Source organism: Hypanus sabinus, chromosome 9 (assembly GCF_030144855.1).
Source record: "Hypanus sabinus isolate sHypSab1 chromosome 9, sHypSab1.hap1, whole genome shotgun sequence".
NCBI classification, from domain to species: Eukaryota; Metazoa; Chordata; class Chondrichthyes; order Myliobatiformes; family Dasyatidae; genus Hypanus; species Hypanus sabinus.
Genome location: NC_082714.1, coordinates 145,421,571 through 145,440,047, shown reverse-complemented (window position 1 = coordinate 145,440,047; position 18,477 = coordinate 145,421,571). Strand labels below are relative to the sequence as shown.

Below are 18,477 nucleotides of genomic sequence, written 5' to 3'. Positions count from 1 at the left end.
GCCACTTAAGGTCAATTTTCTTTCTTTTTCAATATTTTTATTAATTTCTACATAGAAGACTACAGAGTACAAGAAGATACATTTTATAAGTCAAAAAAAGATAAAATTAAATAATACCTTGAATCACACTTGCAATCTCATTACCCTATATTCATGCAAATTAAATCGTATTATTGAAATATGATAAATTTATTATACAAAAGAAAGGAACCTAAGCCCGCTACCAAGATTGAAGCTGTTTGGTAAAAAAGAAAAAAGGAAAAAAAAAATCCTTATCATATAGTGAAATATGTTATTAGCCAACATCTGTACTTTAGCAGCAAATCAAATAGTTTTAATCAATACTTTTTTTAAATAGTTCAGAAATGGTCCCCACAATGGTTGAAAGTCTTGGCTAGATTCAGAAATTGAACAACAGATCGTCTGTAAACTTAATCATGACATAACATCACGTAACCATTGAGCGTAAGTGGGCAGAAAGGTCAATTTCGAAGATGCAACCACATGGGTGGGTCTGATGTCACTTTAGAACATATAGGTTAGCTACCATTGTCAATGCAGACTCGATGGACTGAATAATCTAATTTTGCTCCAACATCTTAAGGTATGGGCCAGTTATAAGGAAAGAGACTTGCATTTTAATTACCACAGTCAGCTTTCTTTCCAAAGGTGTTTTATTCCTGAAAACTCAATGCCAATACTTCTCTGTACATTCAATAATTCAGCCTTTGAAAGAACACTTCATTTTTTTTCCTATAATTAATTTCCACAGGCTGATCAATGACTTGGGTCAATTACCCATTGACACCATTTTGTTTTCCCTTGTGGTTGAATCATGGCATGAGCACATTAAAAAAATACAACAGCACTTCTCTGCACCTTTCCTTCGTGCTGAGTAAATGGGTTTGAATGTCATCACAGGTAATAAAACGGATGTATTTGACATAGGAATTTGTTTTACTCTCATTGCAGAAATACATCCTGCCTCAGGCTTCACAGAAAATTGTTTTTTTGTATGGTTATAATTTCAATTTACTAATTGAAAGCTTCAGTGACTATGCAGGTCCTTTATATTAATGTGCAATGTTTTAAAAGCTGAAATTGGCAGCCTGCAAAATGTAATAATTTACTTCTTTCTTCAACTTTTCTTAAGACCATAGGATCATAAGATATAGAAGTAGGCCATTTAGTCCATTGAGTCTGCTCCACCATTCAATCATGGCTGATCCAATTCTTCCAGTCATCCCCACTCCCCTACATTCACCCCATACCCTTTGATGCACTGGCTAATCAAGAACCTATCTATCTCTGCCTTAAATACACCCAATGGCTTGGCCTTCACAGCTGCTCGTGGCAACAAATTCCACAGATTCACCACCCTCTGACTAAAGCCAATTCTCTGCATCTCAGTTCTAAAAGGACGTCCTTCAATCCTGAAGTTGTGCCCTTTTGTCTTATCCCCTACCATGGGAAATAACCTTGCCATATCTAATCTGTTCAGGCCTTTTAACATTCTGAATGTTTCTATGAGATCCCCCCTCATTCTCCTGAACTCCAGGGAATACAGCCCAAGAGCTGCCAGACGTTCCCCATACAGTAACCCTTTCATTACTGGAATAATTCTTGTGAATCTTCTCTGAACCCTCTCCAATGTCAAGTGTATCCTTTCTAAAATGAGGAGTCTAAAACTGCACACAGAACTCCAAGTGTGGTCTCACAAGTGCCTAACTGACTAGAAACTCTAATTCCTTGCATCTTGCCAAGCATAAGGAACTTAAAATCTTCAATAATAAGCTACTTCCTTAGAAAGTCACATTTCCAAGGAAACAGCTGCAATGTTTGAATAGCTCAGATCTCACCACAGGAAGGATGTGGAAGCCATAGAAAGGGTGCAGAGGAGATTTACTAGGACATTGCCTAGATTGGGGAACATGCCTTATGAGAATAGGTTGAGTGAACTCAGACTTTCCTCCTTGGAGTGATGGAGGATGAGAGGTGACCTGATAGAGGTGTACAAGATGATGAGAGGCATTGATTGTGTGGACAGTCAGAAGCTTTTTCCCCAGGGTTGAAATGGTTGCCACAAGGGGACACAGGTTTAAGGTGCTGGGGAGTAGGTACAGAGGAGATGTCAGTAGGAAGTTTTTTTAACTCAGAGTGGTGAGTGAGTGGAATGGGCTGTCTGCAACGGTGGTGGAGGCAGATACGATAGGGTCTTTTAAGAGACTTTTGGATAGGTACATGGAGCTTAGAAAAATAGAGGAATACGGGTAAGTCAAGTCAAGTAAGCCTTGTAATTTCTGAGGTAGGGACATGTTTGGCACAACTTTGTGGGCCGAAGGGCCTATATTGTGCTGTAAGTTTTCTATGTTTCTATCAGGAAGTCCATGACTCTCTCTCACTGAAGCAGGAAATGGAATAAAATTTAATCCTCCCACTTTGCTTTCAATGAACGATTCAGGCACAACCACCCATCGTAGGCCACTGACCACTGGTATGTGATTGAACACTAAACATAAAAACAGACCACTGAGACTGTCCCTCATCATTAGGTGACACTTCTCTTTTTATTACTCAATAACAGGTGATCCTGAAGTTAAAAACAAAGAAAAAGGGAAATACCCCTACACCCAAAGATCAAAGTTCCCTTCTGCCTGAAAAATAAGCCCAGGATTTAAGCCCAGGATTTGAATGCAGGAGATTCCTCATTCTCATTGTAATTCCCTGGTTAAGATTTCTACTGCAATGTGGTGAGGTTTTTTTTATTTTAGCAGTTTTCTGCAAGAGCAGTGTGTCCTGCTGGTAAGAATGTTTTGGCTTCAGTAAAGATAAGGAGCGATGTTGTCCAACTTCGTTGTGTCAGCAAATCAGGATTGTCTGGGTTCGTGCTGCAACTCAGATTTCTGAAGGACGGTAGTCTGGTTTGTTTTTTTTGGTGGGAGGTGCAGGGAGAAGAGCACCAGGGAAGATAGCTGGAGGGTCCCGTCCGAAGGGGAGACACTTATGCAAGGAGTGCTTTGCAAGGCACAGGATTTCAAGAAGGGAAGTTCTACTTGTGGCTGGTGTCTTTCACGCAGAACGTGGGTTCAGCGTGTGAGTACAGCAACACATCCAAATACTCCAGAAACGAGCTCCAACTTTTATTTACACATTGGACTGGCTTAAATGTAAAGCGCCCTTTTCTTTTTTTCTTTTTTCTGTAACTGTTTATTAAAGTTGAAAATCTCGTAAACATACTTCTTTTGTATTTTTACGCTGACGCACGATCTGTTATTTTTCTGGCAATTGTTAACTTTCCATGTGGCAGTATTTACACAGCATTCTCTACAAGCAATGTACTTTAATCGGAACATCCCACTTTCCTGTTTGGTTGAACCCCCGAATCAAACCCACCTGAGACATTTATTGTTTATGAAAAGTGGCTTTCTCACCGATGAGTCACATGGTGGTTAGCAGAGTGAGCTAATGAGCCAGGTTTGTATACGAGCCCAGTGAGAGGGTTAAATTGTCCTTCAATTGCTGCTGAAGGAAGGACAAGGCAGAAAACTCCATCTCCCCAACATCCAGGTTGTCTCAAACACAAGAGATTCCGCAGATGGTGGAAATCCAAAGCAACAAATACAAAATGCCAAAGGAAGGCAGCATCTTTGGAGAGGAATAAACAGTCAACATTTCAGGCCAAGACCCTTCATTTGGACTGGCAAGGAAGGGGACAGAAAGCCAGAACATCCACTGATGATGAGTTCCTCCATCATTTTGTGTGTGTCGCTCAGGTTTCAAGACTCACTTTGGGCAAATTATGAACCTCACCCAATAAAGAATTTCTGCCCTGTTTACTCAGAACAGTAGTGCACCTCAACACCTCACAGTAGCAGTGCATTCTCCATGAAAATTTCGTTTGCAGCTGGGAATTCTTCTGGCATTCCCAGGAAAATAGATCACGATTGTGAATATCTGATATAGTCCCAGTAGTTTCTCATCCTTAAGGAAAACTTGCACCCTCCCCTTGCCTTTGTCATCTTCTTACAATGACAATCTACTTCAACACGCAACCTGAGTGGAGGAACTTAGCGGACCAAGCTGCATCTGTGGGAGGAAAGGTATTAGCAACATTTTCCGCCAAACCTACAGGGTTTTGGTCCAAAATGTCAAAAATTCTTTTCCTCCCACTGGTACTTCTCAATCCACTAAGTCCTCCAGCAAATTATTTTGTGCCCCATCATGCACACCTTCATGACAACCTTCTTGATTGTTAAATGTTAAACTGGTAGGCACAAGGAACATTTAAAACAATATGGATATTGATTTTGAGTTAAAGAATATTCTTGAAGCTATGTAAACTTCATGCAAATCCATTGGTTGGAGGTCGATTTACAATCCCAGCTAGGAGCAGAAAACGATGGTGCTGCCCCTATCCACATTCAAAGATCAGAAGAAAAATGCAATTAGCGGCAATTCTTACCGGTTCTGGTGATTTAGAAGGCAGCAAGATTGATAATATGCAGATGATTTGGAAAATTGCCCCTAGGAACAGGCCATATCGCAGGATGTTATCAAAGAATGTGGGTTCGGGTACTTCTGGAGGTGTCAAATCAAACTCTGTAGCCATTCTGCTTCCTCCTGTCGTCTGGAGGTCCTTTGTAAAGTTTTACGATATCTTGGTCTTATTCTGTCACCGTACGTATCTATAGAGAAAGAAAAGGAAAGGAAGTAATGGCTGAGGCTTTAATCAGGCTTTGGTCAGATCATATTTGAAGTATTGGGAGCTGTTTTGGGCCCCATACTTAAGAAAGGATGTGCTGGCATTGGAGAGGTCCTAGAGGAGGTTTACAAGAACTATCTCAGAAATTAAAGGGTTAACATAAGGAGTATTTGATAGACCTGGGCCTGTACACACTGGAGTTTAGAAGAATTTGGGGGGGGGGGGGGGATATCTCATTGAAATCTACTGAATATTGAAAGGCCTGGACAGAGTGTACATGGAGAAGATGTTCCCAATACCAGAAAGGCTCAGACCAGAAAGCACAGCCTCAAAGTAAGATGTCCCTTAGAAGAGAGGAGGAGGAGGCATTTCGTTAGCCAGGATGTCATGACTTTGTGGAATTTATTTCCACAGACACCCAGAGGCCAAGTCACTGGGTGTATTTAAAGCAGAGGTTAACAGGTTCTCGATTAGTAGGGGCGTCAAAGGCTACAGGAAGAAGGCAGGAGAATGGGCTTGAGAGGGAAAATAAATGGTCTATGATCTAAAAAAGGACAATAATTGGCTGAAACGTAGTTGCAAGTGATATTGATGGCATCTAAAGTACAGTAAACCATTCATTTTAAAACCCCTGATATTGAAGCGTCTAAGTGAAGTACACAATATCTTCTTAAGTTTCCACTACAATATGTCACTGTGTGAATAGGGCTGTAATTCATGACAGTCAAGTTTTTCAGGAATGCCTGCACAGAGGCGAGAACAAATAAAGTGAAGTATTTATTTAAAAACCTTCACTTGTCCCCTCTTCTAAGAGAATACAAGTGGCATGGAGAGGCTGAAAAATGTTTAGGAGAGTGGCTCCAGGGATATTAGAGGAAAACGTTGAATAACTTGGACCTTGTGACAGCAGAGAGAAGTACTGTCACTCATCATCATGTGCCATGTCGTTTGACTTTGGCGATAATGGTCAACCATGATTGTAACCATGACTGTTCTTAGTAATTTTTTCTACATAACTAGTTTGCATTGCCTTCTTCTGGCCAGTGTCTTTACAAGAGCCTGACGTCACAGGCCGCATAACTAGGACGTGTGATATGCACCAACTACTCATACGGCCGTCCACCACCACATGGCTTCATGGGGCCCTGATCATTGAACCTAAGAGGGTGTTACATCTTGCCCAAGGGTGACCTGCAGGCTAGTGGTGGGAGGGAGCACCTCACACCTCCTTTATTGTTGTAGTAGTTGTTCCTTTCCGCGTTTCGGTGGCAACCTTGCCATTTCATTAACACTTTGGTCTCTTTTTTTATGAGGCTCAGTTGCTAGCTCGACACTCACCCCGGCAGGGAAGGAAAGTGTGCAAGGAGCCTGCCAGATCTGAACCCGGGACCACTCGCCTTGAAGTCCAGTGCAAATGCCACTACATCATTAGCCTGCTCAGTTCCTTTGGTAAAGGCATATCACCCCCCTCCCCCCCACACCAACCCTACTTTCATTATCCATGGAATTGTTGGGTACGTAAAATTTAAAGACACGAGCAAAAAAAAAAGGCAAAAAATGAGGAAAAAGTTCTCTTCAGCAAAGTCATTAGTATCTGGAATGGATGATAGGGCCCTCCCATCCCAGATATTCTTTCCTCTCCTCAGTGCAACTGGGCAGAAAATATAAAAGTCTGAAAGCACCCTACTCTCCCCACGATTTTCCATTAACGCTTCCATAGTAAGGGCAGCGTGGTAGGGTAGCAGCTAGCGTTAATGCTTTACAGTGATAGCGGTCGTGGTTCAATTTCTGCCACCATACCCAACATGTTAGACTGCGTTGCTCGCTGATCCAAATTACATGTCACTTATGTTTCCATAAGACTATAAGATATAGGAGCAGAATTAGGCCATTTGGCCCATTGAGTCTGCTCCACCATTTCATCATGGCTGATCCACTTTCCATCTCAGTCCAATCTCCTACCTTCTCCCTATATCCCTTCATGACTAATCAAGAATCTATCAACCTCTGCCTTAATATACCCAATGGTTTAACCTCCACAGCAACAAATTCCACTGATATGTAAGCAACAAATAAAGCTAATCTTCGTTATACATCAATTACACCCAATGTTAGCATCTCCCTCATTCTGATTGCTCGATTGGTAAAGTTACTTCTGAACCCCCCTATTTTATATTTTATTGAATATTTTTTATTGATCACTTCTAATTTTACTCTCCCAAATCTGAAGAATATTCTCCCTACTCTTATTTCATCATTCACCCTTAACCTTCTCTTTTCAAAAGAAGACAACCTGATCATTCATCCTTTGCTGGAAGCAATAACCTAGCAGTTCTGCTAGTACCTTCGTGGAGAGCAGAATCATGGAAAAGCACTCAAAGGAAGACCTAACCAAGATTCAATGCAATTTTTGTACAAATTATTTTCATGTTAACATTATTCTCTGGAAATAAACTGTAGAGCAGGAACTCCCAAGCTGGGATCCATGGACCCTTTGGTTAATGGTAAGGCTCCATGGCATTAAAAAATACTCCAGGCTCTAGAGCTTGGTTTTCTTTTTATGTATGCCCTTTTAGTCCATATTTCTTCCTAGACCCCTGTTCTCCTGAGAGATTTGCTAAATTAAATGCAATCTCATTTCTCACTAATCTTTGGCATCCTCTATTCGGAGGCCTGTAGATGTTTTGTCATGAAGGGTATTCAGGGCTGAGATTAAGATTTATGAGCAAGCAGTGCAAGAACAAAGTAGTGAGGTAGCGTTGATGGGTTCAATGTCCATTCGGAGATCTGGTGGCAAAGGGGAAGGAGCTGTTCCTGAATCACTGAGTGGGTGGCTTCAGGCCTCTGGCCCTCCTTCCTGAAGGTAGCAATGAGAAGAGGGCATAACCTGGGTGATGGGAATACTTTGCAGGGTTATAGCCATAAAATGGTTCTTAGTGGATAATCTCCCATGACCTCAAGCAACCATTTTATTTCTTGTTGTTATGAAATATCTCAGCCACTGAAACTCATGCGATGACATGCCTAATTGTAAACTTTATTACAGTATCTTTATAGTTGTCCTTTGATGCTCCCAAACATAGAAAATAACTGCAATTTGTGACACTCACTGAATACTGGAGGAATTCAGCAAGTCAGGTATCATCTATCGAGGGAAATAAACAGTAGATATTTTGGGCAGGTAAAGGTTTATTGGTTCATTTGCCTCCATAGATGCTGTCAAATTTGATGAGCTCTCCCACCATTTTGTGTGTGTGGCTCAAGATTTCCAGCATATGCAGAATCTCTTGTGTCTCTGCAAATTGTCTCGAAAAAAAAGCGACGTAACGGACTTTTAATATTGTAAACCAGCGAGTTGTTTGTCATGCAACACGAGCAAATCTGCAGATGCTGGAAATAAATGAATAAAAACACAAAATGCTGGCAGAACTCAGCAGGCCAGACAGCATCTACGGGAGGAGGCAGTGACGACGTTTCGGGCCGCAACCCTTCATCAGGAGTTGTTTGTTATGTCTCCCCACTCGCTGGGAAAATGGCGACGCCTCTTTCTCCCTTATTAGAGAGAGAACGAACCTGTCGAATACTGGGTGAAACGCGAACCCTTTGGGGTACTGCAAGTCTGTGTCTTTGCTGTTGCTTTGCTGAGGCTTAAGTGCTCAGTGGCAGTGCTGATGCTTTTCTCTGTCGGTGGGGCGGGGGGATTGTTGCTCACTGCCGCTTCCGCGTGGGGGGGGAGCTGAGAGGGGGCCTTGGGGGTTCTAACATTTAACTGTCATTCATTCTTTGGGGCACCCCTCTATTTTTGTGGATGGTTGCGAAGAAAATGCATTCCAAGATTTATACTGTATACATTTCTCTGACATTAAATTGAACCTTTGAACCTTGAAGCTTTGAAATTGTAACACTGTGTTTTTGACTCTAAATTCTAAAATATTAAATTAGAGCTATAAGGTGTTATCAATAGGTTGAGCAGAGATAATTTCTGGGTCCCACTGCAAGTACCTACTTGTACCTCTCCCTCTTGCATGCAGACAGCTGCCCACTTCACTATTTGTTCCCTGGAAACACTCCAATAACCTGCTGTGCCACTTTATCCACCTCGGTTACCCAAATATCTTCGTTCTTGTCATTGTCAAGGCCAATAAAACAAGTCTGTCTCTCCAATCTTCGAGTGCTGCTCATCAAGCTTAATGGGTCCACTAACAACCCAGAATAATTAAACACACATATTCATATTCTTTGACGTTGACATACTCTAGGTCAGACAGCTGTGAGACCATAAGACATAGGGGCAGAATAAGGCCAGTCTGCTCCACCATTCCATCCTGGTTGATTTATTATCCACCTCAACCCCATTCTCCCCATAACCTTTGACTCCTTTATTATTCAAGAAGCTATCAAACTCTGCTTTAAATATATCTAATCCTCCACAGCCATCTCTGACAATGAATTCCACAGATTCACCACCATCTAGCTAAAGAAATTCCTCTTCATCTCTGTTCTATTCTGAGGCTGAGCCCTCTAGTCCTGGACTCCCCCTTTATAGGAAGCATCCTCTCCATGTCCACTCTATCTAGGCCTTTCAATATTCGGTAAGTTTCAATAAGATCACCCTTCATTCTTCTAAACTCCAGCAAGTACAGGCCGAGAAGTATCAAACACTCCTCATATGTTAACTCTTTCTTGCTCAGGATCATCCTTGAGAATCTTCTCTGGACCCTTTCCTTTTTGACTTTGTCACGTATATAATTGAATAGCAATTTACCATTGGTTCATTATATTAAATGAAGAAGGTATAGCCTCGTATAAATCCTGGAGCTTATATAAATTGTTGAGATAAAAATCTACTGCCTGAGATTCTTTGATTATATACTAAAGTGCAGACAGTCAGATGTGAAACAAGACTGTATCTCTGATGACTAGGTTTTAAATTGGACTTGTTCCACAAACTTACCAAGAGAAAATACTTTCCCATGTATCAATTTGTATTTCATTTAATGGAAAGAGCAAAGATTTAGCAGCAGCATTAACTTCAGAACTACAAAGCATTAATATCTGATCTAGTAGGAAGCTATGTTTACATTTCTGTAGAAGTTTGTGATAAATTAGCGACTTAAGAAATCATAATCAGGTCACTGATAAAGGTCATGAAATGTGTTGTTTCGTGGCAGCAGGACAGTGCAGTACACAATAAACACCATAAATTACAATAAGAAATATGGAGTTTTATTCCGGTTAGCTAGAACACATTGGGACTGGTATATTTTGGCCCAATTAAGTGGCTGTCCCAATTAGCCAAATTTTCATGGAAATAGTTAAAAGGTATATAAAAAAAAGCCAAACTACAGTTGGCCCTCCTTATTTGCGGGGGATTGGTTCGGAGATCCCCGCAGATACCAAAAATCACAGATGCTCAAGTACCTTATTTAACCTGAATCAGTGCGGTGGTCTTTAGGACCCAGCGGAACCCCGGACGTTATTGAACATGTTCAGAGCGGTGGGCATTAGGACCCGGCGTAGCTCTGAATTCACAGTGTTTCCGTTCATGATCACGATTGAAAATAAGGTGGAAGTAATAAAGCGATTGGAAAGAGGTATAGCACCATCGGTCATTGGAAAAGCGTTAGGCTACAGTCGGTCAATGATCGGAACAATTTTATTGGAAAATGTGAAAGGCCCTGCCCCGATGCAAGCTACGATTATTACTAAGCAATGCAGTGGTTTAATTATTTAGTTTTGGGTCTTTGATCCTCCACATCAACCCGGCACGGTGGAGAGTGCACTCGATAGCGATCTGTCACTAGATCGAACTCGGGAACTTCCTCAGCTCGGCACTGAAACATACGTTCTTAGTGTTTTATATGCATAGAAAGGTAAAATATATACTATATACAAATGCAAAAGTTCAACTAACTGATGCTAAGTAATACCGGATGTACCTGTTCCAACTTACTTAGTAAGAGAACTTCCAATTTTTTTCGATCCCGATACACGATGACCCATGTACGTCCTCCCATATACTTCAAATCATGTCTAGATTACTTATAACTGCTAATACAATGTAAATGCTATGTAAAATAGTTGTTACTCTGCATTGTTTAGACAATAATGACAAGTAAAAAAGTCTGTACATGCTCGAACAACAAGTGCTGGAAGAGCACTTCCGGGTTTTCGCAATTCGCGGTTGGTTGAATTCGCGGATAAGGAGGGCCGACTGTACTTGTTTAACTGAGTAACTATTCATGTATTTAAATGAAATACAGAATGAATTAGAACATTGCCAATACCTTGACGGCACAATGAAACTATGTATTAGCTCCTAACAGTTAACATCAGAGGAATTCATCTGCCATCTTCTTCTGATTGTAAATAAACGAAAATCAGCACAGACACCTAGTGCAGAGAGTGGACTGCCTTCAGGCAATCGCATCCTCCAAATTCTCATTTTCATGTAACATTAAGTTGATTGTCGATACTTCAAATACTTCCTTCAAGTATTTCCTAACTTGCCAAAGCAGTGAAGTCGTTCATTTTCACTCCTGGCCCATTTCTGGTATTCCTGAGCCTGAAAGCTTGAAACCAGAGTGAGCAAACCAGTTCTGAATTGTCTTACTGCTTATTTCTCAGCTACGATTACTGACAAAAATCACTGCTTTTTTCCAGCACAAACACGTGAACTGACATTACTTAAAAATTGATCACTCTTAGTATCTAATCACCATGAAAGTGCACAAGACCGATGCTAGTTAGAAACTGTTCAGCATCAGCCTCCTAACCAAATTAAGTGGCACAGTGTCCCAAATGAAAGAATGGAATCCCAGCCATCTTCTCAATTTCAGTTTTTGTTCTTCATGAGTTCTAAAGGCCGCACCAATTAACCAATAGCCCAATTAACCAGAATCCACTGTATAAAGAAAATTAAAAAGGTAATGCAAAAAGAGAATAAAATTAGTGAGGGAGTGTTCAGGGATTGGTTTATTATTTGTTCAGAAATCTGATTGTGAGAGGGGAGAAAGCTGATGCTAAAACATTGAGTGTATGTCTGCAGGTTCCTGTACCTCCTCTCTCCTGTAATAAGGAGAGAGAGCACATCTTGGGTGATGTGGGTCCTCAGTGATGGATGCCTCCTTTCTGAGGCATCGCCTGCTGCAGGCGTCCTCAATGCATGGGGAGGCTCATGCTCTAGAAAAGGCTTGTACATATTTGACGCCCTTCATTCCCTAAGGACTCTCCAGTGAGCTTCAAAGCCCCATCAAGTACTTTGGAGCTGTTACAACATAATGGAAAAACGAGAGCCCAGTTGAGCTTGCTCATCACCCCATTCAAGCTATTTTTACCTACTTCCATACACTCTCCAGCTTTGCACTGGAGACTTAGCAGGAAGTGGAATGAATCAGGAAGGGGGGGGGGATCTGGCTGATTTTTCCTGGTCCTAAGTGGCAGAACTGAAACATCGTAACAATGCCCCCATTCAATACCCACCAAAGATTCATGTGCAGCAGTCCACAGACTTACATCAGTGCTGTTCTTGACAATCACATCCACACATTCTCTGTGGTTTAATGAACTCCACCTTCCCAAAGTTTCCCTTGTATCAAGAGTTGGCAACAATATCAAGACAGCTGTGCCTCGTAACCATCCGGAACTTAATTGTCTATTCTAGTGTAGAACATAAAACAGTACAACAGAGTACTGGTCCTTCAACCCTCAATGTTGTGCTGGCTCTTTAACCTATTCAGACATCAATCAACCCTTTCCCTCCCACATAGCACTCTACTTTTCTTTCATCCGCAGCCTACCGTAAAGTCTCTTAAAATACCCTAATGTATCTGCCTGTATCATCACCCCTGCGAGTAGGTTCCATGCACCCACCACTCTATGTAAAAAAAAACTGTCTCTTACACCCTCCCGCCCATATCTACATCCAACCACTTTAAAGTTATGCCCCTCATATTAGCCATCTCTGCCCTAGGAAAATGTCTCTGACTATCCACTCAATTTATGCCTCTTATCACCTCTATTAACACACCTCTCAACCTCCTCTCCAAGGAGGAAAGACCTGATACACTCAAATCTACCTCACAAGACATCTCTCTAATCCTGGCAGCATCCAGGTAAACCTCTGCACCCTCTCTAAACACGATAGAAAATCTAAACAAAATATACTCTGGAACTCTAAAGTAAACAGAAAGTGCCGGATATTTTCAATAGTATGCAAAATACAGGAAGAAACATAAAATTGAGAATTTCAGAAATCAGAATGTTTCATATTCTGATTGAGGATCTCCACCATAAAACATCCACTCCATTTCTGTTCTCATAGATGTGCCTGACCTGTTGAATATTTCCAGCATTTCTTGTTTTTGTCAATCTTGCAGTCCAATAACAAGGGCTGCCCAGAACAACCAAGGCGTGCAGTAAAGTAAATTATCAAAGTACATATGTGTCACGATATACCACCCTGAGTATCCATAGTTTCCAATATATCTTCAAGGAGCTGTGCCCGAGAAAGGTGCTGTCCACTAGTAAAGACCCCCATCACCCAGGACATGCCCTCTTTTCACTGGTACCATCAGGAAGGAGGTACAGAAGCCTGAAGCCACACACACAATGATTCAGGAACAGCTTCTTCCCATCTGCCATCCAATTTCTAAATGAAATTGAAAACCCATGAATACTACCTCACCCTTTTTAAAAAAATTATTTTTGTTTTTGCTCTATTTTCAATTTAACTGTTTATATATATATATATATATATAAACATACACACATAGTAATTTATTCACTCTTTCTATATTGATCATGTATTGTATTGTACTATACTGCTGCTGCTAAGTTAACAAATTTCATGACACATACTGGTGATATTAAATCTGATTCTGATTTTCTTGCAGGCATTCATAGAAAATACAAAGAAAAACCATACAGTCAATGAAAAACTGCACACAAGGATGGAGAAACAACCAATCTGCAAAAGACAACAAATTGTGCAAGTACAAGAGAGGAACAAAATAGTCATAAATCAATAAATATTGACAACATGAACTGTAGAGTCCTTGAAAGTGAGTCCACAGGTTGTGGAATCAGTTCTGTGTTGGAGGTGAGTGAAGTTTTCCATTCTGGTTTAGAAGCCGGGTATTGTAGGGTAATAATGTCCTGAACTGGTGGTGTGGGACCCAAGGTTCCTGGAACCTGGAAGATTCGGATTAAAGTCACAAAGCCTATAAGCAGCAGAGCATTTCTCCAAAATTAAAATTGCCACACTAAGGGTTTGCATGTTCTGCAGATCCATTCTTTACTTAACGTTGTATCGCTGTATGAATGTCAAGATCCCTCTCAACATCTCCATCCAGCTAAATTCATTAAATTCCCAATTTATCTTTACAATTTTAGGACACTGATTGGACAAGGATTAGTCTTTTTTTAAAATCAGTAATTCTGTAAGCAAATGTGAGTAACACTGTACAAGCAACTTCTTATAGACCTCTCATCCTTTTGTTGCCCTAAGTCAAGCATTTCACCATAGTTGATGAGCTTTTCCCGTAAGCAATGTTTCAGATTTGTAACTTTACAATGAAATTAATATGAAAGAGTCTTAAAAGGTAATTGCAATTGCACTTTAATACAGGTTATGATTAAATTGAGCTTTAGAGAATTGTGGCCATTACAGCACAAGAGCTAAGTAAATGAACTGATTTGCCTGCCAGGGCATTGTAAAAGACAATGAATCAAAGGAACAGCTAAACGATGTGTTCCTCTTAAATATGATCCACATGTGACACCGCTTTACGTTTGTTAAATGCGATTACCTGCAGGTCTACAGACCCACGAACAGGATAACAAAAGATCAGTAGGAACAGTTCCCATCCAAGTATCACATCATGTCCCTTGATGTATAAATATCTGAAATAATCTGAAGAGACACAGGAACGAGAACATTTTGTATCAAAAGTGGAACTAGTTTTATAATGAAGGGAATAGATGGCTCGCTCAAATGGACTTTAACTAAAATCATCCAATAAAGAAACAGCATTTTGCGTCATTGCGCCAAATTGGTTGATTTGAAGAAAAGAACTTATAACATTGGAGAAAAGTGAAAACTTCTCCAACAGATTTTAAAAAGTGCAGGTTATCTTGAATGGGAGTTAAAAGCCAATATATATATATTTTTTTTTAAATCATTTAACCCTTTAGTGCCAGTAAAATTATTCTATCTTACATAAACATACACTCATACTTTATGTTATCAATCTTCAGGTCAAGCCATTCAGGGATTTTTTGAATATTATTTTGTTAATGTACATGCTGAATCACAACCGCATGTGCTGTATGCATACTGTATTTTGCACCTGGGTTCCAGAGGAACAATCTTTCATTTAGTTGCAAACATGTGATTTGTTGATTGACAATGAATTTGAATGATTGTTTTCCTCCCATATGAGGGATTTATACTCTTAGTGATTATTTGTGTACTTCTTGCAGACAAAAAAAAATGGCAAAATAAACTTCAAAGGAAAAAGGCTGGATAAACAATCCATGAGACAGACTAACAGACCTTTCCTCAGAAAAATCTGTGCTGGCCTACAGCTCCTCATTCATTACATTTATTACTAGCCCAATATAGAACTACATATCTAACTTATCAATGATGAGAAAGCACGACTTACAGAGAAGTACTGCCCACCCCACCCCATCACTGTACAGAACTTCATACAGACCATATTTAAAGTAGAGCTTCCATTTTGGGCACTACAGCATCTCAGAGTTCAATGCAGGGTTTCCTAAAATGTTAACCAGTCAGATTACAGTCAGAAATTATATAAACTAGTCTTGCCTTCTTTCTAATTTAGAATGTTCAGCAGTGATTTAATCATTTTTTTTAGGGGGATAGGGTGAAGAGAGAATGCCTTTCTGCTGAAGGGTCTGAGGACAAGGGTGGAGATGTGACCAGTTGAGAACAAGTGGGAAGCAACCTTTGAAAGTGAAATCAGGTCCCTAAGGACAGGTGAGAAAACGTCATATATTTAAATGTGCGATCCTCTCTTAAGGCCTGTTAATATTAACTAAATCATTTTAAAATCTGCCAAAGACAGAATTCAGGACAGCTATTACAATGGCATGAAAACACAGATGGTCAAGCAAGTGGGGATGGTGGCGGGGGAAATGTTCAAGACAAATTAACCCCAACCACTTAATACACATAGCCACTCTACCCCATCATGTACAGACTGCACCATCAACACTCAAAATTTCCATTTTGAAATTGCCATACAGGTTCACATTCATCTTTCATGGCTGATTAGCCTTTCCTTAATAAACCAAATGACTCCTATTACTCCCTCCAACACTATATTCATCTGAAATATCACTGTGCAAAGGAATGTCTCCAAACTGTTCCACTTGTTCTTAGCAAAAATCCAATCACAGGGCCCCCATTCCAGTAAAGCAAAAGAAATTGTCGGCTTTCATAGTGTTGTATAAATAAAAACTTAAGTGTTTGAAAATACTCAACAGGTTAAGCCCAGTAACAGAGTTGGCATTCCAGAGCAGAATTTTCAGATGAATTCCATTTCATGACAGATTATGGACATGAAATATTAACTGTTTCTCCCTCCAAACACAAAGCCTGGTCTACTGACTATTACTGGATATGCTTCTATTTCAAACTTCCAGATATTTCCAATCTAGAGTTGCCATTCACAATATTATAATACTTACGGTGATCATAGTTCAATGCAAATTTATTATCAAAGAACATATATGTCACCATATGCTACCCATGATTAATTTTCTTGCAGGCATTCACAGTAAGAACAAAGAAATTCGATAGAATCAATGAAAAACTACACTAAAACTGACAACCTAAGTGCCAGATAAACTTTACAAATACATACTACCACTAACGATAATAATAGGTAAATAAATAATATTGAGAACATGATTTGTAGAGCCCTTGAAAGCGAGGTCATTGGTTGTGGAATTGGTTGAGTGTTGTGGTGACTGAGGTTTTCCACGCTAGTTCAGAAGCCTGATGGTTCCTGAACTGGGTGAGAGAGTAAAGCTCCTGTACCTGCTCCGAGAGTAGCAGCGAGAAAGGAGCATGCCCCGGACGGTGGATGATAATCTCAGTTTATGTGAATTTAAATTTAGCATCATCTGCTAATGTGCTGTGCTGCTGTTGTAAAAAAAAACCGGATTTTCCTGGCATTTTATCGCTTTATGCGTGCATTTATCTCAGCCATGAACTTGTACACTGCAATGAATGGCAGCATCCTTGCAATTTACACCGCCCCCCCCCCCCCCCCCACCATGCACCCGGTAAAGCCACCCAGGGTCCTCCCTCTTGTCCCGCATTCACTCCAGGACTCCTAAGTGAAAGTTCGGAACTGCGAGGGAGCCCCGCCACAACTCGACTCACTCCTGCTTAATGCGAACGGTAACAGAGTAGGAGCATTAGCAACAATGTAACAGCGCAAGGCCCGTTCCGGGACGGGGCTTCGGCCTTCCGGACAGACGCTGCGGCTTTTGCAGCCTAAACGCAGCGGGGACCAGCAACAAAGCCGGGCGGCGAACGGCGGGACGTTGCGCTCGCACGGGGACAGTTCCCGTACTGCGGTTTTACCTTCACTCGGCTCGCCCACACTGCATCTCCGCTCCACGTTACTCTGGAAGCCGCGGCTCGTTCAGCCTGACGGCAGGAAGTACCTCCCACCCTCCTCCCAGAGCTCCGCAGTGTAACCCACGACTGCGAGGAGCGAACGAAGCAGCGGATGATTGTGGTCTGGAATACTCGACCTTGTAGAATAGTGAATGCACGTTCAGTTACCCCTTTCATCATGGGGTTCAATACATACTTCGGAGGGTAGGAGCAGGGGTGTGGAGGAGAAGGGGAAATAGGACTTGAAAAACACACAGAAGGTGGACCGGCTGTATAACTCGATGTAAAATTCTACAACACACCGTTGTTGATAATGTGTAAAATTATGCAACAGTTTGACTCCACGATCAAACACCAATTTAGCCAGAGGGTAGTGAATGTGTGGATTTCATTGCCACAGGCGGCAGTGAATACCAACTCACTGCTTATATTTAAAGGGTGGTTGATAGGTTCTTGATTAGTCATGGAGTCAATGATTACGGAGCGAACGCGGGAGAATGGGTCTGAGTGGGATAGTAAATCAGCCATGGTGGAACGGTGGAGCAGATTCGATGGACTGAATGGCCTAATTCTGCTCCTTACGCCACATACATGCAAAAGTTTGGGCACCCCTGGTCCAAATTTCTGTTAATGTGAATAGTTAAGTGAGTAGAAGATGAACTGATCTCCAAACATAATAAAGACGAAACATTCTTTTGAACATTTTAAGCAAGATTAGTGTATTATTTTTGTTTTGTACAATTTTAGAGTGAAAAAAGAAAAGGAACACCATGCAAAAGTGTAGGCACCCCAAGAGTTTGTGCTCTCAGATAACTTCTACCAAGGTCTCAGACCGTAATTAGCTTGTTAGGGCTATGGCTTGTACACAGTCATCATTAGGAAAGGCCAGGTGATGCAAATTTCAAAGCTTTATAACTACCCTGACTCCTCAAACCTTGTCCCAACAATCAGCAGCCATAGGCTCCTCTAAGCAGCTGCCTAGCACTCTGAAATTTAAAATAAATGATGCCCACAAAACAGGAGATGGCTATAAGAAGATAGCAAAGCATTTTCAAGCAGCCATTTCCTCAGTTCGTAATGTCATTAAGAAATGGCAGTTAACAGGAACGGTGGTGGT

At 40.9% G+C, this 18,477-nt stretch overlaps 1 protein-coding gene across 1 annotated transcript in view; it reads right to left on the bottom strand.

Moving 5' to 3' along the window:
- manbal (mannosidase beta like) overlaps positions 1-17,467 on the bottom strand; it is a 71,033-nt gene extending 53,566 nt beyond the window's left edge. Inside the window, exons 1-2 of the mRNA XM_059980745.1 lie at positions 17,325-17,467; positions 4,463-4,685 (exon numbers count right to left, since the gene is read on the bottom strand). Coding sequence (XP_059836728.1) covers positions 4,463-4,609 — 147 coding nt within the window. The 5' untranslated portion in view covers positions 4,610-4,685; positions 17,325-17,467. The remainder of the gene's footprint in view (positions 1-4,462; positions 4,686-17,324) is intronic.
- Between the last annotated feature and the right edge of the window lie 1,010 nt (positions 17,468-18,477).